We start from the raw sequence: 20,416 nt of genomic DNA, 5'->3' as shown, positions 1-20,416 counted from the left end.
GGCTCTCTCTTTTCTTTGCTACTGCATCCAGCATGCCATCGCTTTTTGTTTGAAGGAGTCGGGGAATAAGCCTCCTGTGGTAACGTATCCGTCGGCGCGCGTGCTTGCCCGCTCGCCTGCACCGCCTTGCCATCTACTTGGGTTGCTGTTCTTGAACTTCTGGCTGTCCCTGCTGCAATGGGCTGGGCCCTTTCCCATGTGCTGCTCACTTGCTTTCGGCTAGGGATGCCAGGTCCCTCTTCGCCACCAGCGGGAGGTTTTTGGGGCGGAGCCTGAGGAGGGTGGGCTTTGGGAAGGACTTCAATGCCATAGAGTCCAATTGCCAAAGCGGCCATTTTCTCCAGGTGAACTGATCTCTATTGGCTGGAAATCACTTGTAATAGTGGGAGATCGCCAGCTAGTACCTGGAGGTTGGCAACCCTACTTCTTGCTTCAGGAGGGGACCCTCCTGGATACTTTATAAGGGTCTTTCCTCCAAGTTCTCAACAATAAGCAGCTGCCTTCAGTAGCCATTTATTTGTTTACTTCCATTATTTACCCCACCTTTCTCCTCGGTGGGGACCTGAAGCAGCGTACAGGATTCTCCTCTCCTCCATTTGCTCCTCACAACAACCCTGTGAAGTAGGTTAGGCTGAGTATGTGACTGCCCCAAACGTACATGGCAGCCTGAAGGATTCATACCCTGGTCCCCCAGATCCTTGTTGAACACTCTAATAACTGCACCATACTGGTTCTCTGTCACAGTTGCGAGAGATCTGCTGTTTGCCCACAGTATGTCCAAGGAGTTAGCTACCTCTTGCTCTTACACGGTTGAAGGGGTCTACACATAAATGATCAGTAGTGTGCTTTTCTAAACCTCGCACAGACTTTAAGATTGCATTTCTCCTTTTTTATTTGACACCCTGTGGCCTAGGGCGTCCGTCCTCCTTTTTCCTTCAGAGTTACCAGGTACAGGGTGGGGAGGGAACTGAGTGGATGAAGAAGAGTTGGTTTTTATATGCTGACTTTTGCTAAAACTTAAGGAGAATCAAACCAGCTTACAATCACCTTCCCTTCCCCCTCTCCCAACAGACACCCTGTGAGGTAGGTGGGGCTGAGAGAGCTGTGACTAGCCCAAGGTCACCCAGCTGGCTTCATGTGGAGGAGTGGGGAAACACATCAAGTTCATCAGATTAGCCTCCACCACTCATGTGGAGGAGTGGGGAATCAAACCTGGTTCTCCAGATCAGAGTCCACCACTCCAAACCTCTGCTCTTAACCACACCACGCTGGTTGGATGAGGGCGTCGTATAAAGACACTGCTAGACTAGGAGCTGATCTGCTTCAGCCCCTGCAGTCAGGTGACCCCCCCCCACTTCTCCTTGTTTGGGGCCTCACTCCCACCCCCCAAAGATATCACTAAGCCTGGTGGGCGGGAAGGCTTTCTCTGCAAGTTTCTTGGCTTCTTTGGTCTGCTAGGAAGTGGAGCAAGAAGCGCTTGCGATATATGGCCAACTCTCTCCCGCTGGGCAAAGATGTAACCTTTCCCCTCTGATCCTGCCACCGGCTCATTGCAGCAGGAATGGGGGGGGGGAGGTTTGCCACACTTAATTATTTGCCTCCCTCTTTCTTCTTCTTCTTCTTACTGGCCTGCCGGGTGTCGGTGTCTGTATGTGCCCCTCTTCCCTCCCTCCCTCTCTTTGCCCTGTTGGCGCACGGCCTGCCCTGCTCTGTGTGTGTCTCTGGTGTGGGGGCTGCCTTTGTTGTCTTGTCTGCTGTGTCCTGGGGTGAGGACAAGCATGTTTGAAGTGGGAAATGATAATCCACTCTCCTGCGTAGTGCAAAGCGTCCCACTTAGCACCACCCCCCACAGCTCTGGTGGTGATCTAGCTCATTGGTTTGGGTGTGGGGTCAGAGCCTCCCTAGGGGAACTGGTGAAGAGGGGCAGCTCTTGTTCTCCGGGGTCATCATGAGCTTCTGCAGAAGGGAGGGGGTGTCTCCTCTCTCTTCTTCTCTACTGGCTGCTCCCTTCACCTCCCGCCCTCCACTTTTCTCCTCGGCTGCCTTTGAAGGATCCTTGCACAAATTCTCGCTTGTTCCTTTCCCCCTGCTTTATGCCCTTGTCCCTCCCAGCATGCACTCTGCTCTCGGGATCCGGGGGGGGGCGGGAGGTAGCATCTTGCAGGTGCGCTCTTTTTGGTTGGGCCGGTGAGTCCGATGTCACCTGGTCCCTTAACTAACGCTAACACATTAGGTGTCCAACCCTGAGGAAAGTTTGTGAGGGTTCTGCATGGTAAGGTGGGAGCAGCATGGCGTGGGGCGGAGGAGCTTCGGGGGGGGGGGGAGCCGCGGTTAGCAAGGGCACTGTGTCGGCTTCTAGGGCGGCCCTCGTATGGGGGAAATCTCCTATCTGTATGGTGAATTCTTCCCGCTTTTCTAACCAGATCCGCTACCGGAAGGATAAGGCCCTGCCCAAGCAGACTCCCTGTTTCCCTGCGATCACGGGCATGAAGGATCTGGCCAACGGGGGTGCCATCGCTGCCACCATCCACTACTACTGCCCCCAGCTTCTTCGCCTAGAGGGTGAGCCTGATCTTGGCAGGGGCTCAAATGGGGCAAACGCTGGTTTGGGGCTTGGCGGGTAGAGGGCAAGGCAGCCCTCTTGAAGGTGCAGGACCCCCCCCCCTCACTAATTTACCATTGTGCACTTTCCCCGCTTGGTAGACGTGTGCCTGAAGGAGACCATGTCGGTGGCAGACAGCCTGTACAACCTGCAGCTGATCCAAGGCTTCTCTTCAGACTACCTGGGCAGCTGCTGTTACCTGTCACTGGAGGACCTGCTGTACATGCCACCTGCATTGAGGGTGAGTCCTGGACCTGGGGAGCATCAAGAAGCACGTTTGGCCTGGGAGGCTCTTCTGCTGGGGGGCGGGGGGATATTGGTAGCCTGGCTGTGGTAGGGGAGGCCTGCGTGGCCTCAGAGGTAAGTGGCCACCGGGGAAAAGAAGAAGAAGAGCTGGTTTTTATATGCCGACTTTTCTCTACCGCTGAAGGAAGAATCAGTCTGGCTTACAATCACCTTCCCTTCCTCTCCCCACAATAGACACCCTGTGAGGTAGGTGGGGCTGAGAGAGCTCTAACAACTGTAACTTGCCCAAGGTCACCCAGCTGGCTTCGTGTGTAGGAGTGGGGAAACCAATCCAGTTCACCAGATTAGCCTCCGTGGCTCATGTGGAGGAGTGGGGAATCAAACCCGATTCTCCAGATCAGACTCCACTTTTCCAAACCACCGCTCTTAACCACTACACCACGCTGGCTCTCGGGAGAGAGTGGACTGCAGCCTTGAGGTGGAGAGGAAAAACTGGCTCTGTGTTTGTCGTGGCTGCTCAAGTGGAACTAGTGGGGGATTTGCAGCCGGCAGGGCTGCCCAGCCTGCCTTGGCCCTAATGAGCCTTGGCCGGGGCCTCTGGGCGCACTAATTAGAGCTCAGTCTCTCCGGGACAAAGGGGCTGTTCTGTGGTGGGTGGCGTAGTGCTTCTAGCAGGGGGGCGAGGGAAGAAGGTCAGGCGTTAGGAAGGTGTTCTCCTCCCGGGCTCCAGCTGCGGCCTGGGCAAGGTCTGCTTCGGGTTATTCAGAGGATCGAGCTAAAGACCCCTTTTGCATCTTCCCCTGCTCCAACTCTGTTCAGGTGAGTGGAAGCTTCAGGTCTTGGGTCTGAGTGTTGTAGGGGAAAGGAGGCTGCCCCCTCTGCAGAGTGCCCCGCTGATTAACTGCTCTGCTTCCCCTACAGGTAAACGTTGGGGTATTCCTGGCAGAGCTGTTCCTGTGCTTTGAGGTGCTTAAGCCAGAATTTGTGTGCCCCAAGGAGCTGTCCGGTCTCCAAGGTAAGAAGGCGGCCTGCGCTGTGTGTGTTTGGTGCCCTTGCGACCTAGTGGCTTGGGGAGCCATGAGTGAGGACTTGAATGCCCAGCTTGGAGGAGGAATACCTTGCACTTTGGAGGGTGTACCATGTTTGCGTAGCCCTTACGCGGGAGGGTTAGGCATATTGTCCGCCAGAAATTGCCATTACCCCCCAAAAAGTCTGATAATATAGCAAAGATGCTTACTTAGATTACTTCTGAGTGTGAGAATTGGATTTTTACAGTGTTTGGATACCTGGGGGAAGGAAGGCCACGGAGAAAGAGAGGTGTCCAAAAATGCCTTGATTGCGGTCCCTTGTAGATTCTTGGAGTCATTATGGCACACATTTCCTACCTTTTCGCAACAACACTGAGGTCCATGCTTTTCTGTCTTAAAGCAAAAAGCCGAGGTTCTCAAAGCTTTGAGAAGAGAAGCCAGGTTTCACCAAAAATTGCTTCCAGCTCATGAAGGGTTCTGGACTTCTTGATTAGCAGCTAGGAGCCACTTCCTTTAACAGGTGTGTTTGTGGCAGAGACCACAAAATGTCAGAGGTATAACCAAACACAAGTGACCTGTGTTTTTCCCTTTGCACCTAACAATGGTCTCTGATTAAACTGATTAAACGAGCAAACAAACTTGTAGTTCCTTTCCCCTTATTACTGTGAAGTCATCTTGTGCATAGGATGTACATTGTTCTCGTATTGCCTTTTTCCTTACGTCGCATGCTTTGTCTGCAAATTACATTGCCTGTCCGAGTCCGTCCTGTGGTTTTGTTTCATGAATAAATTATCTTCCCAATATACTTTGTACACCAAATGGTGTAAAATTCCACGTCCAGACGGTAAGGCACAAGCAGTCGCTACTATACAGTTGCCCTGTGTACAGCACACGCCCATTCCGCCTGGCCTGTTTGGGTTTTGTACTTTGCAGTCCGTCGCAAGCCAGAGTGCTTCTGCCTCCCCCAAAATTGGTGCCCCACCGAGTAAGTGGAGCTGCAGCAGAGGCAGCTGGGAGTTGGCATGCCCCAGTGTTGGAACAATGGCCTCCTGTGTAAGCTGAGATCTGAGCAGGTTTCTGTCTTGTACCTCGGTACACGTGGTTGGCATTCCCACCCTCTCCTGACCTTCTGTTGACTTAATCTCTAGCCCTGCTCCTTCCCCTCCCTGCTTGCTCGTTAAAGTAGCTGCATCTCTTCCAGATTCCCCTGGAGTGAATGACTCTTTGACGCCCAACAGTGGGAACAACAACAGGTAAGCCAGCTTCTCTTTGTACTCCCGCTGCCGCTTAGAGCCCCCTTTGGGCTCTCCCTCTGTTGCCAGTGCTGGGACCGAGATTTGGGCTCTGTGTTTTAGACAGTGAGGTGGAGGTTTTTGTTTTTTTTAATAGCAGGCTCATCCCAGTGCTGCACTAGGGCTCATAGAGCTACAGAAAAGAGATAATGGCTCCCTAGTGGCGTCCTTTTCTGCAGGAATGTTACCGTAACTTCCTGTTAAGGGAACCCCCTGGCAAAACCGTCCTTGTAAACCCCACTTCCTGTCCATGAAAGTGAAACTTCCTTAGCCTGGCGTGTACCATCACCAACATCAGCAGCTGGCAGCCTGGTAAACCACCCCTCAGGCTTTAAAAATATGACTGCCACTTGGGAATCCATGCTGTAGGGAATGCTTGGATGAGGGTCTCCACCAGACAGCAGTCTGACGGTCCCATTTGTCCAGGAGCCTCAATATTGACAAAAGAAGAAGGCGGAGAGAAAATGGAACAGCCTTGCGGGCTTTGAAGAACAACTGCAGGTGTCGTAACTGTCCCCTTCTCAGTAGTGCCCCAAGAATCTCAGCTCACCTTAAGAAGGGACAGACTGAGTGGGATGTGGCTTTAAGTATTAGCAGTCCTGGGGTTGCAGGAGACTGAGCGTGATAGCCCTGTGCCGTCGTTGACATGGAAGTTTCTGCTCTCCGAGAGCCTGGGAATCTCTGCATTTGCTTGCTGCCTCCTCAGATGTGGCAGTCCCAGTTTCCAAGGATTGACTCTGCTGCTGTTGCTTGCCCAAAGGCCTCTTGACGTTATTAGATGCTGCTTGGAGAAACCTGATCTAGGAGGAATTATTCAAGCAATCAGGGTGAGGGGAAACGCCTTGTGCCTTATGGTGGCTCGTTGCCCGTTCAGGTTTCAGGCTGCCGGGGAGGGGCCCCCCTTCATTCCAGGGAGAAAGTTCAGGCCTGGCCGGCCTCGTGTAGTAAGAGAGGGCTCCCTGTTCCTGATCATCTGTGGCGGCTGGTCAAAGGGGAGCCTATTGGACTTACCTGGTGTGACTTGTGCCTGGGAGAGGAAAGAGAAGCTCTCTTCAGATTGCTCCAGGCCAGTAGAAATCGTAGTGCTTCTTGGGGGATTGGGAAAGCCTCTGATCTTCAGGTAGGCAGAGATCTCCTCCCGTTCCTAAGTTATGGGAATGCCTCTAGGCGGCAAATTACAAGAGCCTGTTCCTACAAGTCTACGAATGCGCGCGCACTCCATTTGCAGAAATCTAAACGTGAACGGACAGACGGGCGTTTTTGCACAACAGGCAAGTTGCACATATAACGTAACGCAGCGATTCCAGGGCTGTGTAAATCCAGAGTTTCTGCCAGAGTTTCTGCCAAACCTGCTTTCCCAAGCAGAAATTTGGGAGCCCTTTAGGGCCTGCCTCCAGGGCTGACCCAGCTCTCCTTGGCCACCTTCCCTTGTGTCTGGGTGCCACTTTGGAGCAATGTCACTGTTCTGATCTGATTCCTACTTGTCTCTTCTGTTCTACCAGCAGCTCCCCAGTCTTCAGTTTCCGCCATCCGCTGCTGCCTGGAGGTCAGGCACAGTCCCCGCTCTGCGGCTCCTTAGGTGAGACACTCCTCTTTCTCCCCCACTGCCCACCCCATGCTGGGGAAATGAGAAGCCCCTTAATTTGATTGGGTTACGAGGTTAAACTGACCATAAGCCTCTTGGGAATCCTTTGCGGCCATTCTTATGATGACTACAAATATCTTCGGTGACCAGACCAGCTTAAGGGCTTACTGTTGTGGTCTTGAAAGCTCTTGATGCTAGATAGCTCTTCATGTGTCCCCTGAGGAAGTGCCGCTCAATTTTCAGGGTTTATAGATTGCTACAGTAAGTCTGTATTAGAAGGGTCTTAGGCTTGCTTGCTCCTTCTGTATTCCTTGCTTGCTTTCCTTTGCTGAGTTGCATGAGCCAGGGTGGTTTCAGTTGAACTTTTAAAGGGTGTAACATAATTAAACCAGTCTTCATTGAAAAGATTCAGCACGAGAAAATGAACCTTAATCACAATCCAGCCTTAAAAGATGGATTGAGGTTACAGTCTGAGCAATTAAAAGGGATCCAGGTTTGCTCTGACAAATTTTGTGTACTCACATGCAGAAATACTGAGTGTTTTGCTTTCAAATGCCACCTTTGCTAAGGAGGGAGTCTTACTAAGTAGTCCTTTAAAGTCCATTTTTCACAGGCATTCTCCTTACTCTGATTTGACATGCGGGGGGTTACTCTCTCCCCTGCTCCCAGGCAGTGATTTCCTCAGACTTCTGCCATCCCCCTGATGAGGGCCTGGAATGCTGTTGCCATTCCTACAGGTAACACTTGTGGTTCCCTGGCGGTAACTTTGCTGTTTGTCTCCTTAGGTTCCCTGCACCACTCCACATCCATGTCCCATGTAGAAGGCTTTAGTAAATCATGGAGCAAGAAGCAGCTCAGGTGAGAGTGATGGGATCACACTGGGATCACAGGCCCTTGCCTGTGTAGGAGGAGAGTTATCCCATTTTCCTCTTTAGCAATAGATTCGGCAGTAGAGTTCTGAGGGAGGAGAAGAGATGTAAAATTTCCTGAAATTTTAAACCCACAGGAGGGGTACATAGGGGGTTCCCTTTTTTTAGAAAATAATGGAAATGTTGAAGAAAATTAAAATATATATGCAGTAGTTACTTTCCTATCAAACTGAATCTTCATTTACTAACAACACAAAATGCATTCTGTATAATCAAGTCTGCATATAAAACTATACTATTTGGCATATCTTCATTTTGTATAAGAAAAATTGCAAGTTTACCCAATACTTGGGAGAGTTACAAACTTCTGTACCTACGCTATTGTACCACATGTTTCTTTAATTTTTGCAATCTGAGAGGTAGGAAAAATAAAACTTGAAGGCAGAAAACAAATTTTGTAGTAAACAAAAGAATATTGGGACAGAAATTCATAGTCAAAATAGATAGAACTGCCAGTACATTTGAATATTAAGCTAAACTTTAGAATATTGAAATCACTAAATTATGTATTAATAATAGGTTAAACACATTATTACACATTAATTGTTGCCAAAATTCATTACATTAAAACAAAAAAATCTTGAAAATATTGTTTGTCTCCACTATAACTTTTTAAAACATTTCCCCCAAATTTCCCAATGTTTCCATTAGAAAAACTGAGGAAGTCTTCAGGCGTTTTCATGCTATACATTTTGAATGTGAAAAATCTTGTCCTGGGAAGCATTTTACTCATTCTAAAGTAGAAACTGTTTCATAGAAGTTTCTTTTCAGTGTTTTTCTGTCTGAAAAACTGTCTGAAAAGCTGTGTTTTTCTGTTAGAAAAACTGAAAAAAGACCTTGGGAAAAGTGTTTTCCCTAATTTTTCCGGGTTCCTTCCTCCCCGGGCCCTTACTCCCTAGAGAAGGTAATGAGAGGCCACAGGTTGGCTTTGTGAGGGAGGTGGGTCTAGGCTATTCCATTTGTTCAGGAGTTTTTCTTGCCCTTCGTAATTCATGGCTACTAGTAAAAATGGATACTAGTTATGATGCTTACCTATTCTCTCCAGGATCAGAGGACCATGCCCATTATATTAGGCGCTTTGGAAAACAGGCAGGATGCTGCTGCAGTCAAGATGACTGTTTGTGGGCTTCCTAGAGGCACTTCCTGGTTGGCCACTGTGTGAACAGACTGCTGGACTTGATGGGCCTTGGTCTGATCCAGCAGGGCCTTTCTTATGTTCTAATATGTTCTCCCTTTCCCCTTTTGTAGCCACCCGTTGTCCCAAGCAGTCTCCTTCAGCATTCCCTTTGGCCTAGACAGCGATGTGGACATTGTGATGGGCAACCCAGTGGGCATCCTCCGCTCTGTTAGTTCCGACAGCCTGGCACCTGCCCTCTATTCCTCCTTGCCCCGCTCCCCCCGACCACGGCCCAGTGATGTGGCCGAGGTCCCCAATGGGCTAGTGACCCCGTCACTTCATGGAGCAGGGCACAAGGGCCAAGAAGGCCTGGCCGTGGAGAACGGGCTGAGTGACGGCTACCCTGACCTGCCCACCATCGAGGAGGCGCTGCAGATCATTCACAGCAGCGAGCGGCTCCTCCCTGAGGGAGCACCGGATGGCTTTTACCTGCACTCTCCAGAGCCACCCAAAGCCTCTGTCCCAGAAAAGGTACCCATGTCCGCAGTTTACCGCTGCCACAATGGGCCTCCAAACGGCGCGGAGCCAGCCCAGGATGGCAGCTTGGACTCTGACGCTGAGGAGCCATCCCGGCCAGCGGGTGGCCCAGATGATTCCACCTCGTGTGTGAGCTCGTTGAGCTCGCAGCCCGACAGTACAGCTTCGTCCGCCTCTGGTGTGCGCATGACCAGTTTTGCAGAGCGCAAGAAGAAGTTGGCGGCCACTGACAGCAAGTCCAGTGGCATCAGCTCCGAGGGCTCCGAGGCCGGGCCCGTGCCTGCAGACGAAAGCCCTGCCCAGAGTCCTGCCCTCAGTTCGGAGATGAGCCAGTTGGGTGCCAGGCTGGAGGAGAAGCGGCGTGCCATTGAGGCCCAGAAGAAACGCATAGAGGCCATCTTTGCCCGGCACCGCCAGCGCTTGGGCAAGAGTGCCTTCCTGCAGCTACAGAAAGGGCCTGAATCCCAGTCAGAGGATGGTCGGCTTGGTCTGGAGGAACGGCTCGCCCAGCTGGAGGCTGAGGAAGAGGCCGGGAGTCCCCGTTCTCGTCTGGATAACAAGCAGGTGACCTTCTCCCCAGATATCACCAAGGGAGCACTCGACGAAAACCTGGGTGACTACAACCGGGCAGTGGCCAAGCTGAACACTGCCCTGAGCTCACTGCAGTTGGACATGCAGCGCCTCAGCGAACAGCAACAGCGCCTCATGCAGGAGAAGAAGCCCAGTGCACAAGCCTGGGTGATCCCTGCCCCGAGGACCAGCCGAGAGGGGGCTCCTCCCCGCTCTTCAGTGGAGCTGTCCTCCCCTTCACCATCGCCATCCCCTTCTCGCAAGTCTCGATCACCTCAGCCCACCCCCAAGAAGTCTCCAGCGCCAGCTCCTCCAAAGAGCCCCAAGCACACACGGCCGGTTGAACTGAAGCTGCCGCCCCTCACACGCGTCCTGACACCTCCTCACAACGTGGACACCCTGCCACACCTCCGCAAATTCTCACCAAGCCAGGTGCCTGTGCAGACCCGTTCCTCCCTCCATTTTGCTGAGGACCAGGAGCCACCAGTGCCAGAAGTGGAAGCCCAGGGTAATTTGAGGCCTGTGGCATCTGTCCCTCCACAAGGGGGCAATGGCCGTGTCTCAGGGGATGGCACCAGTGACGTTTCCTCGCCCAGTGACCGGCGCAGCAGCCTGATTGAAATCCCTCTGTCTAGCCTGAAGGGGGAGGAGGAAGATGTGGATGGTGATGATTCGCTGGAGGAATCCATCACTGAGGCCCTGGATACGGAGCCCCGTGCTGGCCTGGGCTTCTTTTTCAAGGTGAGAGCTTAACCCCCTGGGTTACTACTGACCTACTAGAATCTCTCACTTCTCCGTAGAAGATAGAAAAGGGTTTTTGGAGAAAGGGGGAGGATTCTTGAAGAAGGGTCTGGATTAGGGTTGCCAGCCTCCAGGTACTAGCTGGAGATCTGCTATTACAACTGATCTCCAGCCGATAGAGATCAGTTCACCTGGAGAAAATGGCTGCTTTGGCAATTGGGCTCTATGGCATTGAAGTACCTCCCCTCCCCAAACCTCGGCCTCCTCAGGCTTCTCCCCAAAAATGTCCAGGCATTTTCCAACCCGGAGCTGGCAACTCTAGTCTGGATATGTTTCTTCCCTTGAATCAGCCAGTTGTAAAGTGGAACAGGCTACAGGATCTCCTCATTGCTGACTTCTCTGTTGATTTGTGCTCTTGCTGATTGGTTGAAGATGCTGGGTGGAGGATATACTGTGTGACCTCTGTAGTCTGACTACAGAGGCCCCCTTAGAATCCATCAATATATTGGATCCATGAGTGCTCATACCTTGCAGATTATATGGATTTTTTTAGGACGCTGCTTTGTATGTATGTGCGCACATGTGCCTCGTTCACCTAATCCAGTAGTGTGTGTGTGTTAAGTGCTGTCAAGTCGCTTCCGACTCATGGCGAACCTATGAATGAAAGTCCTCCAAAATGTCCTATCTTCGACAGCCTTGCTCAGATCTTGCAAATTGAAGGCTGTGGCTTCCTTTATTGAGTCAATCCATCTCTTGTTGGGTCTTCCTCTTTTCCTGCTGCCCTCAACTTTTCCTCGCATGACTGTCTTTTCCAGTGACTCTTGTCGTCTCATGACGTGACCAAAATACGATAGCCGCAGTTTAGTCATTTTAGCTTCTAGGGTCAGTTCAGGCTTGATTTGATCTATAACCCATTGATTTGTTTTTTTGGCAGTCCACGGAATCCGTAACACAATCCAGTAGACCCATGTGGTATTTTTATGGCAGTTGAAGCCTTTGACTTTAAACCAGGTCCATGAGGCGTCCATCTTTCTCTTCTCCCCATTGAGCCCATTGGCCATACAATATCATTGCACACCTGCCTCTTAAAACTGAAATCTTGCTCTGTGACAGGTCAGGAAGAGTCATATTTCACAGATGTGTAGGTACTTTGCTGCAGGTGGGATTGAACTGTGTCAGAGCGTGCTGCTCTCTAGTGGAGATGTAAGTCTCTGCAGCATCCTGTGCATACACGAGCACTGGAGCATCAGCTGCTCAGACTCTGATCAGAGACCCTAGGAATGTGCATGCTGACCTCTGCCAGGGCAGCTTAGGAGTTGGGGCAGGAATCCTAGGCAGTGATTCCTGAGCTTTCTCCTTGACCTAATTTTGAGATGTAATCCTTTGTCCCCAATACATCAATAACAGACATGGGGAATTTATCTCTTATAATTGGGATCCTGATCCTATCTGCAGATGACGTCAACCCCATTGGGTTAAAAGTAATAGCTGGCAGGATTATGCAGGAAACAAACATGCTGTGAACAGGTAGAGCTGAGGTGAAGCAGGGAGTAGGAAGGGACTTTTCCCTATGCCAGTGTGGTGTAGTGGTGAAGAGTGGCAGACTCTAATCTGGAGAACTGGGTTTGATTCCCCGCTCCTCCACATGAAGCCTGCTGGGTGATCTTGGGCTAGACACGGATCTCTCCGAACTCTCTCAGCTCTACCTACCTCACAAGATGTTTGTTGTTCGGAGAGAAAAAGAGTTGGTTTTTATATGCCGACTTTCTCTACCACTTAAGGAAGAATCAAACTGGCTTACAATCTCCTTCCCTTCCCCTCCCACAACGGACACCCTGTGAGGTAGGTGGGGCTGAGAGAGCTTTTAATAGAACTGTGACTAGCCCAAGGCCACCCAGCTGGCTTCATGTGGAGGAGTGGGGAATCAATCCTGGTTCTCCAGATCAGAGTCTGCTGCTCCAAACCACTGCTCTTCACCACTAAACCACGCTGGCTCCCCAAAGGAAGGGAAGGCAATTGTAAGCCGGTTTGAGACTCCTTAAAGGTAGAGAAAATGGGGATATAAAAAACAGCTTTACTTCTTCAATTCAAGGCTCTTAATGTGAGGCATTTTCAGAGGAGATGGCCAAGGGAGGATAGGAAAGGGAAAGCCTTGGTTGTGTGTGTGCTTCTGTCTGGCCACATTACATCTTGGACACCAGGAGCATCATCGCATCTCCTGGAAAGCCCCTTCTATGCTGTCATGCTGTGTTTGTGCAGGATGAAGAGAAAGCTGAGGAAGAGATGGCACAGAAGCGTGCCAAGGTCCTAGAGAGGCAGCAGAGGCGCAGTGAGGAGGCACGGCGCAGGAAGCAGTGGCAAGAGGCTGAGAAGGAGCAGAAGAAAGAGGAGGCGGCCAGGTGAGGGGGCGTAAGAGTGGGCCACAGTAGCCTCCCTGGTTTGGGCCCCTGGTGTGGGCTGAGCCTGCTGTGCGGAAGCTGCTTTGCTGTGGTACAATCTTGCGTTGTTGCAGTATGCACAGGAACGTTGGAGCCACGCGGACCCACAAGCCTTTCCCACCCAGTCGCCACCTTCCCTGCTGGCTGGTGATGGATGGGTGGCCAGTTGGCCATACCCACCTGTCTCCAACCTTTGCATTCTTATTGTAACTGTGTGGGATTGCATCGTGGGAATGTGGAGCTTCCATGGCAAATGTATAAAATGACTCAGAAACTAAAAAAACAGAATGGCGGTAAATTACACGAATCTGTGCTATTCGTTTTGAGAACGCCACCTTCTTTCAAAGTGGAACTTGGGGCATTCTTTAGAGCCAAGTCAGTCAACTCTCTTGAAAACAGTGAGCCATGGTTGGCCAGGAGGTGGGTTGGTTCCATTGTCTGAGAACCTTCAGGGTAGGGAAGATGCATTATTTGCCTTAGGGTAAAGGTAGTCCCCTGTGCAAGCACCAGGTCATTCCTGACCCATGGGGTGATGTCACAGCCCGACGTTTACTAGGCAGACTATATTTACGGGGTGGTTTGCCAGTGCCTTCCCCAGTCGTCTTCCCTTTACCCCCAACAAGCTGGGTACTCATTATTTGCCTTAAGGGGCCTTGATATTAACACATTGCGAAAGATTGCTAATCAGCCAAAGGAGGTGAATCAGGGAACTCTGCTTACTCCTTTGATGGCCTGACCAAGGCTAAATTGTTCCTGCAGACTAGGTACAATTAGCCACAAATGGAGAACTGGGGTATTGGGTATTGTTTTTAAATCTAAGAGTAATTAAAAAAATTTGGATCATCCTGCAAAGAATCTCTTCTGTGAAAGCTCCACTGCCTGGAATGGATAAGCAAATATGTCCCGCACAAGCAGTTTGAAAACCACTGCTGTAAGCCAATTGCACTTTATAGAAATCACATAGTAATTGCACAGAATGTGCAATTGCTACATAGTAATTCCACAGAAAGTGCAATTGCACAGTAATTGTACAGAATGTGCAATGGGATATTTAGTTAATTAAAACAAAATTGGGCTTGAGTGGAGTAAATTTATGGTCCCTTCTAATCCCAAGAACGTTTCCCCCCCCTTTCTTCTGGACCTGTATTTCCCTAGGCTGCAGGCAGAGGAGCGGCCCCGGCAGGAGGAGGAAGTGGGGCCAAGGCGTGGGGACTTCACCCGCCAGGAGTACCTGAGGCGCCATCAGCTCAAGCTGATGGAGGACCTGGACAAGGTGCTGCGGCAGAAGCCCACCACCGTGCGTGCCCTGAAGAAGGGGCGGCCCAAGACGGTCTTCTGTGACGACTCTGCCCTCGCCCGCAGCCCCGTCAAAGGGCTCCTAGGTAACAACTGTGCTGCCGAGTGGCTCGGAGAGCAAGTTGGATGCACGCTTCGGGCAGGGAGGAGTGTGTAAGGAAGGGTGCTCTGTCCCACGTGGACGAGAGGGCAGGGTGCTGTGTGGCGGTGCAGGGATTGCTGTAGAGAAGGTTTGGCTTCCGACTCTAGTGGTGCGTTGACGCAAGAAAGGCTCTGCTTATTCCTTCTCAACTAGTAATAAGTTTAACAGTACTCCACATGCGAAGTCAGTAGCTTTAGTTTAATTAGCCTACAATATGGCTTTACAAACTATATTATCAAAGTTAGTACTTGATTTTTTCACTATGTGATTGTTATAATAGCAAGTACAAGAGATAAATGCAGTAACAGTTACTTTAATTAGCATCTAATGGCTTGAAGATTAAATATCATCTAATGATCTTTTAGATAAGTTTAACATTAGTGATGGGGGCAAAAAATGTATTATTGTATTGTCGCTTGGACACAGACATGTTGATATATCTGTTAAATTTTCTTTTTTTCCCCTCCCCGTTTTTCTTCTTTTTGTATCCTAATATATATAAAAAAATAAAAATGATTTTTTAAAAAAAGGTTCTGGTTTTAACATTCTATGTTCTTCTTAGGCTCCAAGCTGAGCAAGGTGTACTCCCAGTCAACGCTCTCTCTCTCAACGGTGGCCAATGACCCTGCCAATACACTCTCCATCAAGAGATCCTCTCGGTGAGTGTGGATCGTTTCTCCATAGCCTTTCCTGACGTTTCTGTCCCAGTGCAATAGGCTGTGACTAAGCAGGGACTCTGTCCCTGTGATATGAGTGGCTCAGTGGGAGATTCTGGCTGGAGTATAGCCAAAAACTGGGGAGACTTCTGCAAGGCCTAAGGTATCCTCTCTTTTGATTTTTCCAGAGCTGCATCTCCTTCTGGGGCAATGTCCCCCAGCCGGTTCCTGCCGAACCAGAACCGGGAGCGCGACTGGGAGAACGCGTCGACTGCTTCCTCGCCTGCTTCCATCCCAGAGTACACTGGTAAACCCCTGCTGCCTCATTTGTTGCTTTCACGTACTCCAGCTTTCTTTCCCAGTCTCTTCAGATGGGGGGGCTCCGCTGAATTCTCCCTACTTTCCCAAGTGCACAGGTAAAGCTGGTTATCTTGACCTGGTAGTGCATGCATTCAGGAATTTCCAAACCCCTTTCTTTGCTAGGTGAGGGATTGCCAAGCCCCTCAACCTGTTACTGCAGGGAGTTGTTCCCCTTCAAGAGAGGACATCCTTTTGATAGCTATGGTTGCCAACCTCCAGGTACTAGCTGGAGATCTCCTGCTGTTATAACTGATCTCCAGCCAATAGAGATCAGTTCACCTGGAGAAAATGGCCGCTTTGGCAATTGAACTCTATGGCATTGAAATCCCTCCCCTCCCCAAACCCTGCCCTCCTCAGGCTCCGCCCCAAAACCTCCCACCAGTGGTGAAGAGGGACCTGGCAACCCCATGGTGTAGTGGTTAAGAGTGGTGGTTTGGAGCAGCGGACTCTGATCTGGAGAACCAGGTTTGATTCCCTTCTCCACATGAGCGGCGGAGGCTAATCTGGTGAACTGGATTTGTGTCCCCACTCCTACACACGAAGCCAGCTGGGTGACCTTGGGCTAGTCACTCTCAGCCCCACCTACCTCACACGGTGTCTGTTGTGGGAAGGGGAAGGTGACTGTAAGCTAGTTTGATGCTTCCTTAAGTGGTAGAGAAAGTCGGCATATAAAAACCAACTCTTCTTCTATTAATTGCTGATCTCTCCTTTTCTCTGCATTTGCAGGGCCCAAGCTGTACAAGGAGCCCAGTGCTAAGTCCAACAAGTACATCATCCACAATGCACTATCACACTGTTGCCTTGCTGGCAAAGTCAACGAGCCCCAGAAAAACCGCATCCTAGAGGTAAGATAGTGGAACCGGGCTGGGAGACTGGCCTGGCTGCTGTGGGGCCATGGAAAAGCCAGTTCGTGCATCTCATCTGGTTAGCTGGCTTTCCCCATAGCGTATAGCTGTGTGTAGCAGAGCTGGGACTTGCCCTGCAGAATTGGGTAGACGGTCATGGGACAGTATGTGGCAAGTGGAAGAACTCAGTATCCACAAAGAGCATGTTGTTTTAAAGGAAAGGCACTAGCCCTCATGCTTGTCATCAATAAGTTTGAAAAAATATCATTTGTCCATGATGGCTCAGCAACAGAAAGGATCTTTTGGGGTGAACTGTCTGTTATAGTTCCCATCTCTCACCTTATTCCATGTTTCTCTGCTTAGCTATACTTTGATTTCAGCCCATCAGCCCTTGATTATCAAAGTTCAATTAATTTTTGCAATGAAACATTGAAAAACATGATAGTTCTGTAGCCCTGTGTCATTGAATTGCTTCTGCGCTTAAACTAGTTGAATTCTGCACTGGGGATTCACGTGGATCTCCCTTTTCTCTTGCCCATGTAAATTTGGAAGTGCAAAAAACTGTCTGCACCTCCTTTAGCTGTGGCTGGATTTGGGGTTGTGGACATAAGCTGTGTGCCTACGCTGATTTCCTTTTTGCTTACGATATGGATGCTTCAAAGGATCACATCACACTGGGCCACTGGGATATATCACAGCAATAAGTGCAAAAGGTTTGGGCCTTTTTTGACTGGTGGTGAGGCATACAGAATTCAGGCAGGCCACTGGGTGAGAGACGGGAGCTTGCAGATGCCAGATGGTGGCAAGAGCCCCTTCTGATCTGAACAAGTGATTGTCCCCTGAGAGCACAACTGGTCTCCCTTTCTTCTTCAAGGAAAAAGGCAAGCAGTGCGTGAGGTTATTATTTTTCTAGCTTCACTTTTTGATAGCAGGGCAATCCTCAGCAAGGACATAGACATGCCTGGTTTTTAACAAGTAATTTTCAGTAAGGCATGGCCCAAAAGGAATTCCTATCCCCTTTCCTTTCTGCATTTTTTAAATAATATTTTATTTTTGCATAGTAAAGAGGATACAGAAAGAAAGAAAGAAAGAAAGGGAAGACAAATGGGGAATTTTAACATGTTGTTCATTATCTCTGTGCCCAGACTTGAACTTTACTTTTATCTCATCCCACGTTGAAGCCTGATACCACGTTATGGAACCTATTCTAAATCCTTAAATTCTGTCATTTCTCCTAAGCTATTCCTAATTGTTTAGATCAGGGGTGGGGAACCTTTTTCCTGCCAAGGGCCATTTGCACATTTATAACATCATTCGGGAGCCATACCAGGTGTAGCTCTCCCGGTGGTGGGGGAGAGGCTAGGGTTGCCAGGTCTCCGGTCACCACCTGGAGGTTGGCAACCCAAGGAGAGACCATGCTGAGAAGGCCTGGAGGGCACCCCCGCTCCCCCAGTCCTCCCCCCTCCCAGGCGAGAGGGCAGCCAGCCCGCGGTCAATCAGCAAGGGAGGAAGGGAGGAAGGAAGGAAAACATCAAAAGAGGAAAAGGGAGAGAGGGAGAAAGAAATGGAAAGAGAGGGAGAAAGAAAAGGATGGAGGGAGACAAAGAAAGAGACAATTCACAGTGGGTAGCCGTGTTAGTCTGTCTGCAGTAGTAGAAAAGAGCAAGAGTCCAGTAGCACCTTTGTTAGTCTTTAAGGTGCTACTGGACTCTTGCTCTTTTTCCTGCAAGCTGCGGCCCCAGGAACGCCCTCGGGGAGGGCCGCCCTGCACCGCACCTCCGCAGCAGGGCCCTGGAGCTCCCGAGGGCCACAAGAAATGTCCTCAGGGGCTGCATACGGCCCCCGGGCCTGAGGTTCCCCATCCCTGGTTTAGATACAATACTTAGATCTCTGATGAAAGCACTTAAATCTCATTAATTATCATCCCCAATCTCTCCTTTCTTATACGTAGTTATATCGTGTCATATATATCTATATCCTTTCTACATTTTTAGGAAGTTGAGAAGAGCAAAGCCAACCACTTCCTCATCCTCTTCCGCGATTCAAGTTGCCAGTTTCGGGCACTCTACACGCTTTCAGGGGAGACGGACGAACTGACACGCCTAGCTGGCTACGGGCCCCGCACCATCACCATGCCCATGATCGAAGGCATCTACAAGTACAGCTCGGATCGCAAGCGCTTCACTCAGATTCCTAGCAAGACCATGTCCATGAGCGTCGATGCCTTCACCATCCAGGGCCATCTCTGGCAGACCAAGAAGCCGGGCACACCCAAGAAGCCGGGCACACCGAAATAACCGGGACTTGAAAAGCTCCATGTCAACTCCCTGCCTGGACTTTGGGACTTTACAGGCGGCTTTCCATAATAGGTGGCTTGAGTAGGTGGGGTCCTTAGGCAGGACTGTGTCTCTAGTCCTGGGCCAGCGCTTACTCTGGCCGGATCAGAGCCAGCTGCCGCACAGGTCTCGGGTGTGTGTGTGTGTGTTAGTGCTGGTGCCTGCCTTGAGGAGGAGACGGATACTGGCTTTTTTTCCAGGGGGGGGGGGAGGGTGGTATATGAGAGGATGCTCTGGAAACTGCCAAATCCCACGATAAGCTAGAGGCTCGAAGTTGCCATAGTGACACTGCCCTACATCTAGGGCCCTGGGGGTTGGAGTCTGAACTTTGCATGCTCCATCTGCCTCCAATCACCATCTCTGAATGTCAGTCCACAGCTGGGGCAATGAAGGGGGGTCTCTTTTTCTGACTCCCGCTTGCCTGGGGAGCGGTGCTCAGGCCCTGTTGGTTGTGTGCTGGGTTTTTCATTGCCTAGGCAGCCCCTGTTTATATTATACATACTATACATATATATATATATTGGAGCTATTTAATGATTTTTTTCAATTATTTGTATATAAAAAAGGATCAAATTGCATTTGGAACAGCGGGGCAAGGTGTATTTGTATATGAGGCTGGCATGATGCGGGGGGAGGGAAAAGAGCAGAGTGGTGGAATGAATGTGTTTTTTTTGTTCCCTCTTCAGGGTCTTTTGTTTAAATGTTTTCTTCTTGCCAACTTTTCTTTTGTTGACCCCCTTGTTCACAAGGATGCGTTGGTGGAAGGGGAAAGGGCTATTTACATGTAATGATTCTTTAGCTGTAGTGGGGGAGGTGGGATGTTGAGTAGGGAGCCAGTTTCTGGTTGAGACCAAGCAGGTTTCAGCCGGTCACTTCTGTTAAGTGCCAGGAAGCTGTCAAGTGGCTCTGGTCACGGAGCCGGCCTCTGCATCCTGAACTGAGCTTCCGGTAGTCTCCCCTCTTCTTCCCCCCCAACCTGCCACTCAGAGCTGTAGCCCCAGCCCTGGGCATGAGTAGGCAATGAATGTAGGATACAGTTCTTCTCTTCAGTCCCTTCAGAAGGGCCTGTTAATGGGGGGGAGGGGGGGCTGAGCACCTAGTGCCACTACAGCACCCACTCCCTCCCCAAATGCTGCTTGGGTGTCTTTCTCCTTCCCACATCTGTCTCCTGCTCTTCTGGAGTCATAGCTGCTTTTAAGGTGGAGGAAAAGAGAGAGACGATGCCGTTCAACAGACCCCAGCCCAGTTCTGTCTCGTTGCAACTTTATTCCTGGTCTCTTTCTTGTGGTTGCCTGTTGCTGACTGAATGTCAGGTAGGTGTTTTGGGTGGGGTACAGTGTAGTGCAGGGTTTCGGGGGGGGGGGTCAGTGTAAAAAGCAGCTGGGGACTTTTGCCCTGCCTGCTTAATAAAGTAACTTAAATGAGCTTTCTGCTGGTCATTACTTTGGTTGGTTTGGGGCTATAGAGAGAAGTCTGTGACTGTACCATTGATGAGCAGGCCAATCTGTACCTTCAAAAGTGGTTTAATTGTGAACACTCACTGCACCTGTAGTCAATTGTGTCTACTGATGAGCTGTGGGAGGGCAGGGAGGAGAAAATGAGCTCAAGTTGATGGAAAAAGCTGAAGAAATTCAGAATACAGTAGCAGCAATTTCACTTTTTTTTTTCCAATACAGCAGGAAAACTGCCATTTATC

General features: G+C 50.2%; 1 protein-coding gene across 1 annotated transcript in view; it reads left to right on the top strand.

The window, feature by feature from the left end:
* Window positions 1-18,767, top strand: part of CAMSAP3 (calmodulin regulated spectrin associated protein family member 3) — a 52,750-nt gene extending 33,983 nt beyond the window's left edge. Inside the window, exons 6-19 of the mRNA XM_056855813.1 lie at window positions 32-79; window positions 2,424-2,562; window positions 2,704-2,843; window positions 3,770-3,863; window positions 5,078-5,129; window positions 6,671-6,747; window positions 7,539-7,611; window positions 8,931-10,647; window positions 12,907-13,046; window positions 14,241-14,467; window positions 15,086-15,182; window positions 15,368-15,486; window positions 16,266-16,384; window positions 18,379-18,767. Of these exons, the coding sequence (XP_056711791.1) occupies window positions 32-79; window positions 2,424-2,562; window positions 2,704-2,843; window positions 3,770-3,863; window positions 5,078-5,129; window positions 6,671-6,747; window positions 7,539-7,611; window positions 8,931-10,647; window positions 12,907-13,046; window positions 14,241-14,467; window positions 15,086-15,182; window positions 15,368-15,486; window positions 16,266-16,384; window positions 18,379-18,681 (3,345 nt within the window). The 3' untranslated portion in view covers window positions 18,682-18,767. The remainder of the gene's footprint in view (window positions 1-31; window positions 80-2,423; window positions 2,563-2,703; window positions 2,844-3,769; window positions 3,864-5,077; window positions 5,130-6,670; window positions 6,748-7,538; window positions 7,612-8,930; window positions 10,648-12,906; window positions 13,047-14,240; window positions 14,468-15,085; window positions 15,183-15,367; window positions 15,487-16,265; window positions 16,385-18,378) is intronic.
* Window positions 18,768-20,416: the final 1,649 nt, after the last annotated feature.

This window comes from Euleptes europaea, chromosome 1 (genome assembly GCF_029931775.1).
Source record: "Euleptes europaea isolate rEulEur1 chromosome 1, rEulEur1.hap1, whole genome shotgun sequence".
Lineage (NCBI taxonomy): Eukaryota > Metazoa > Chordata > Lepidosauria > Squamata > Sphaerodactylidae > Euleptes > Euleptes europaea.
This window is presented reverse-complemented; position numbering and strand designations above follow the sequence as displayed.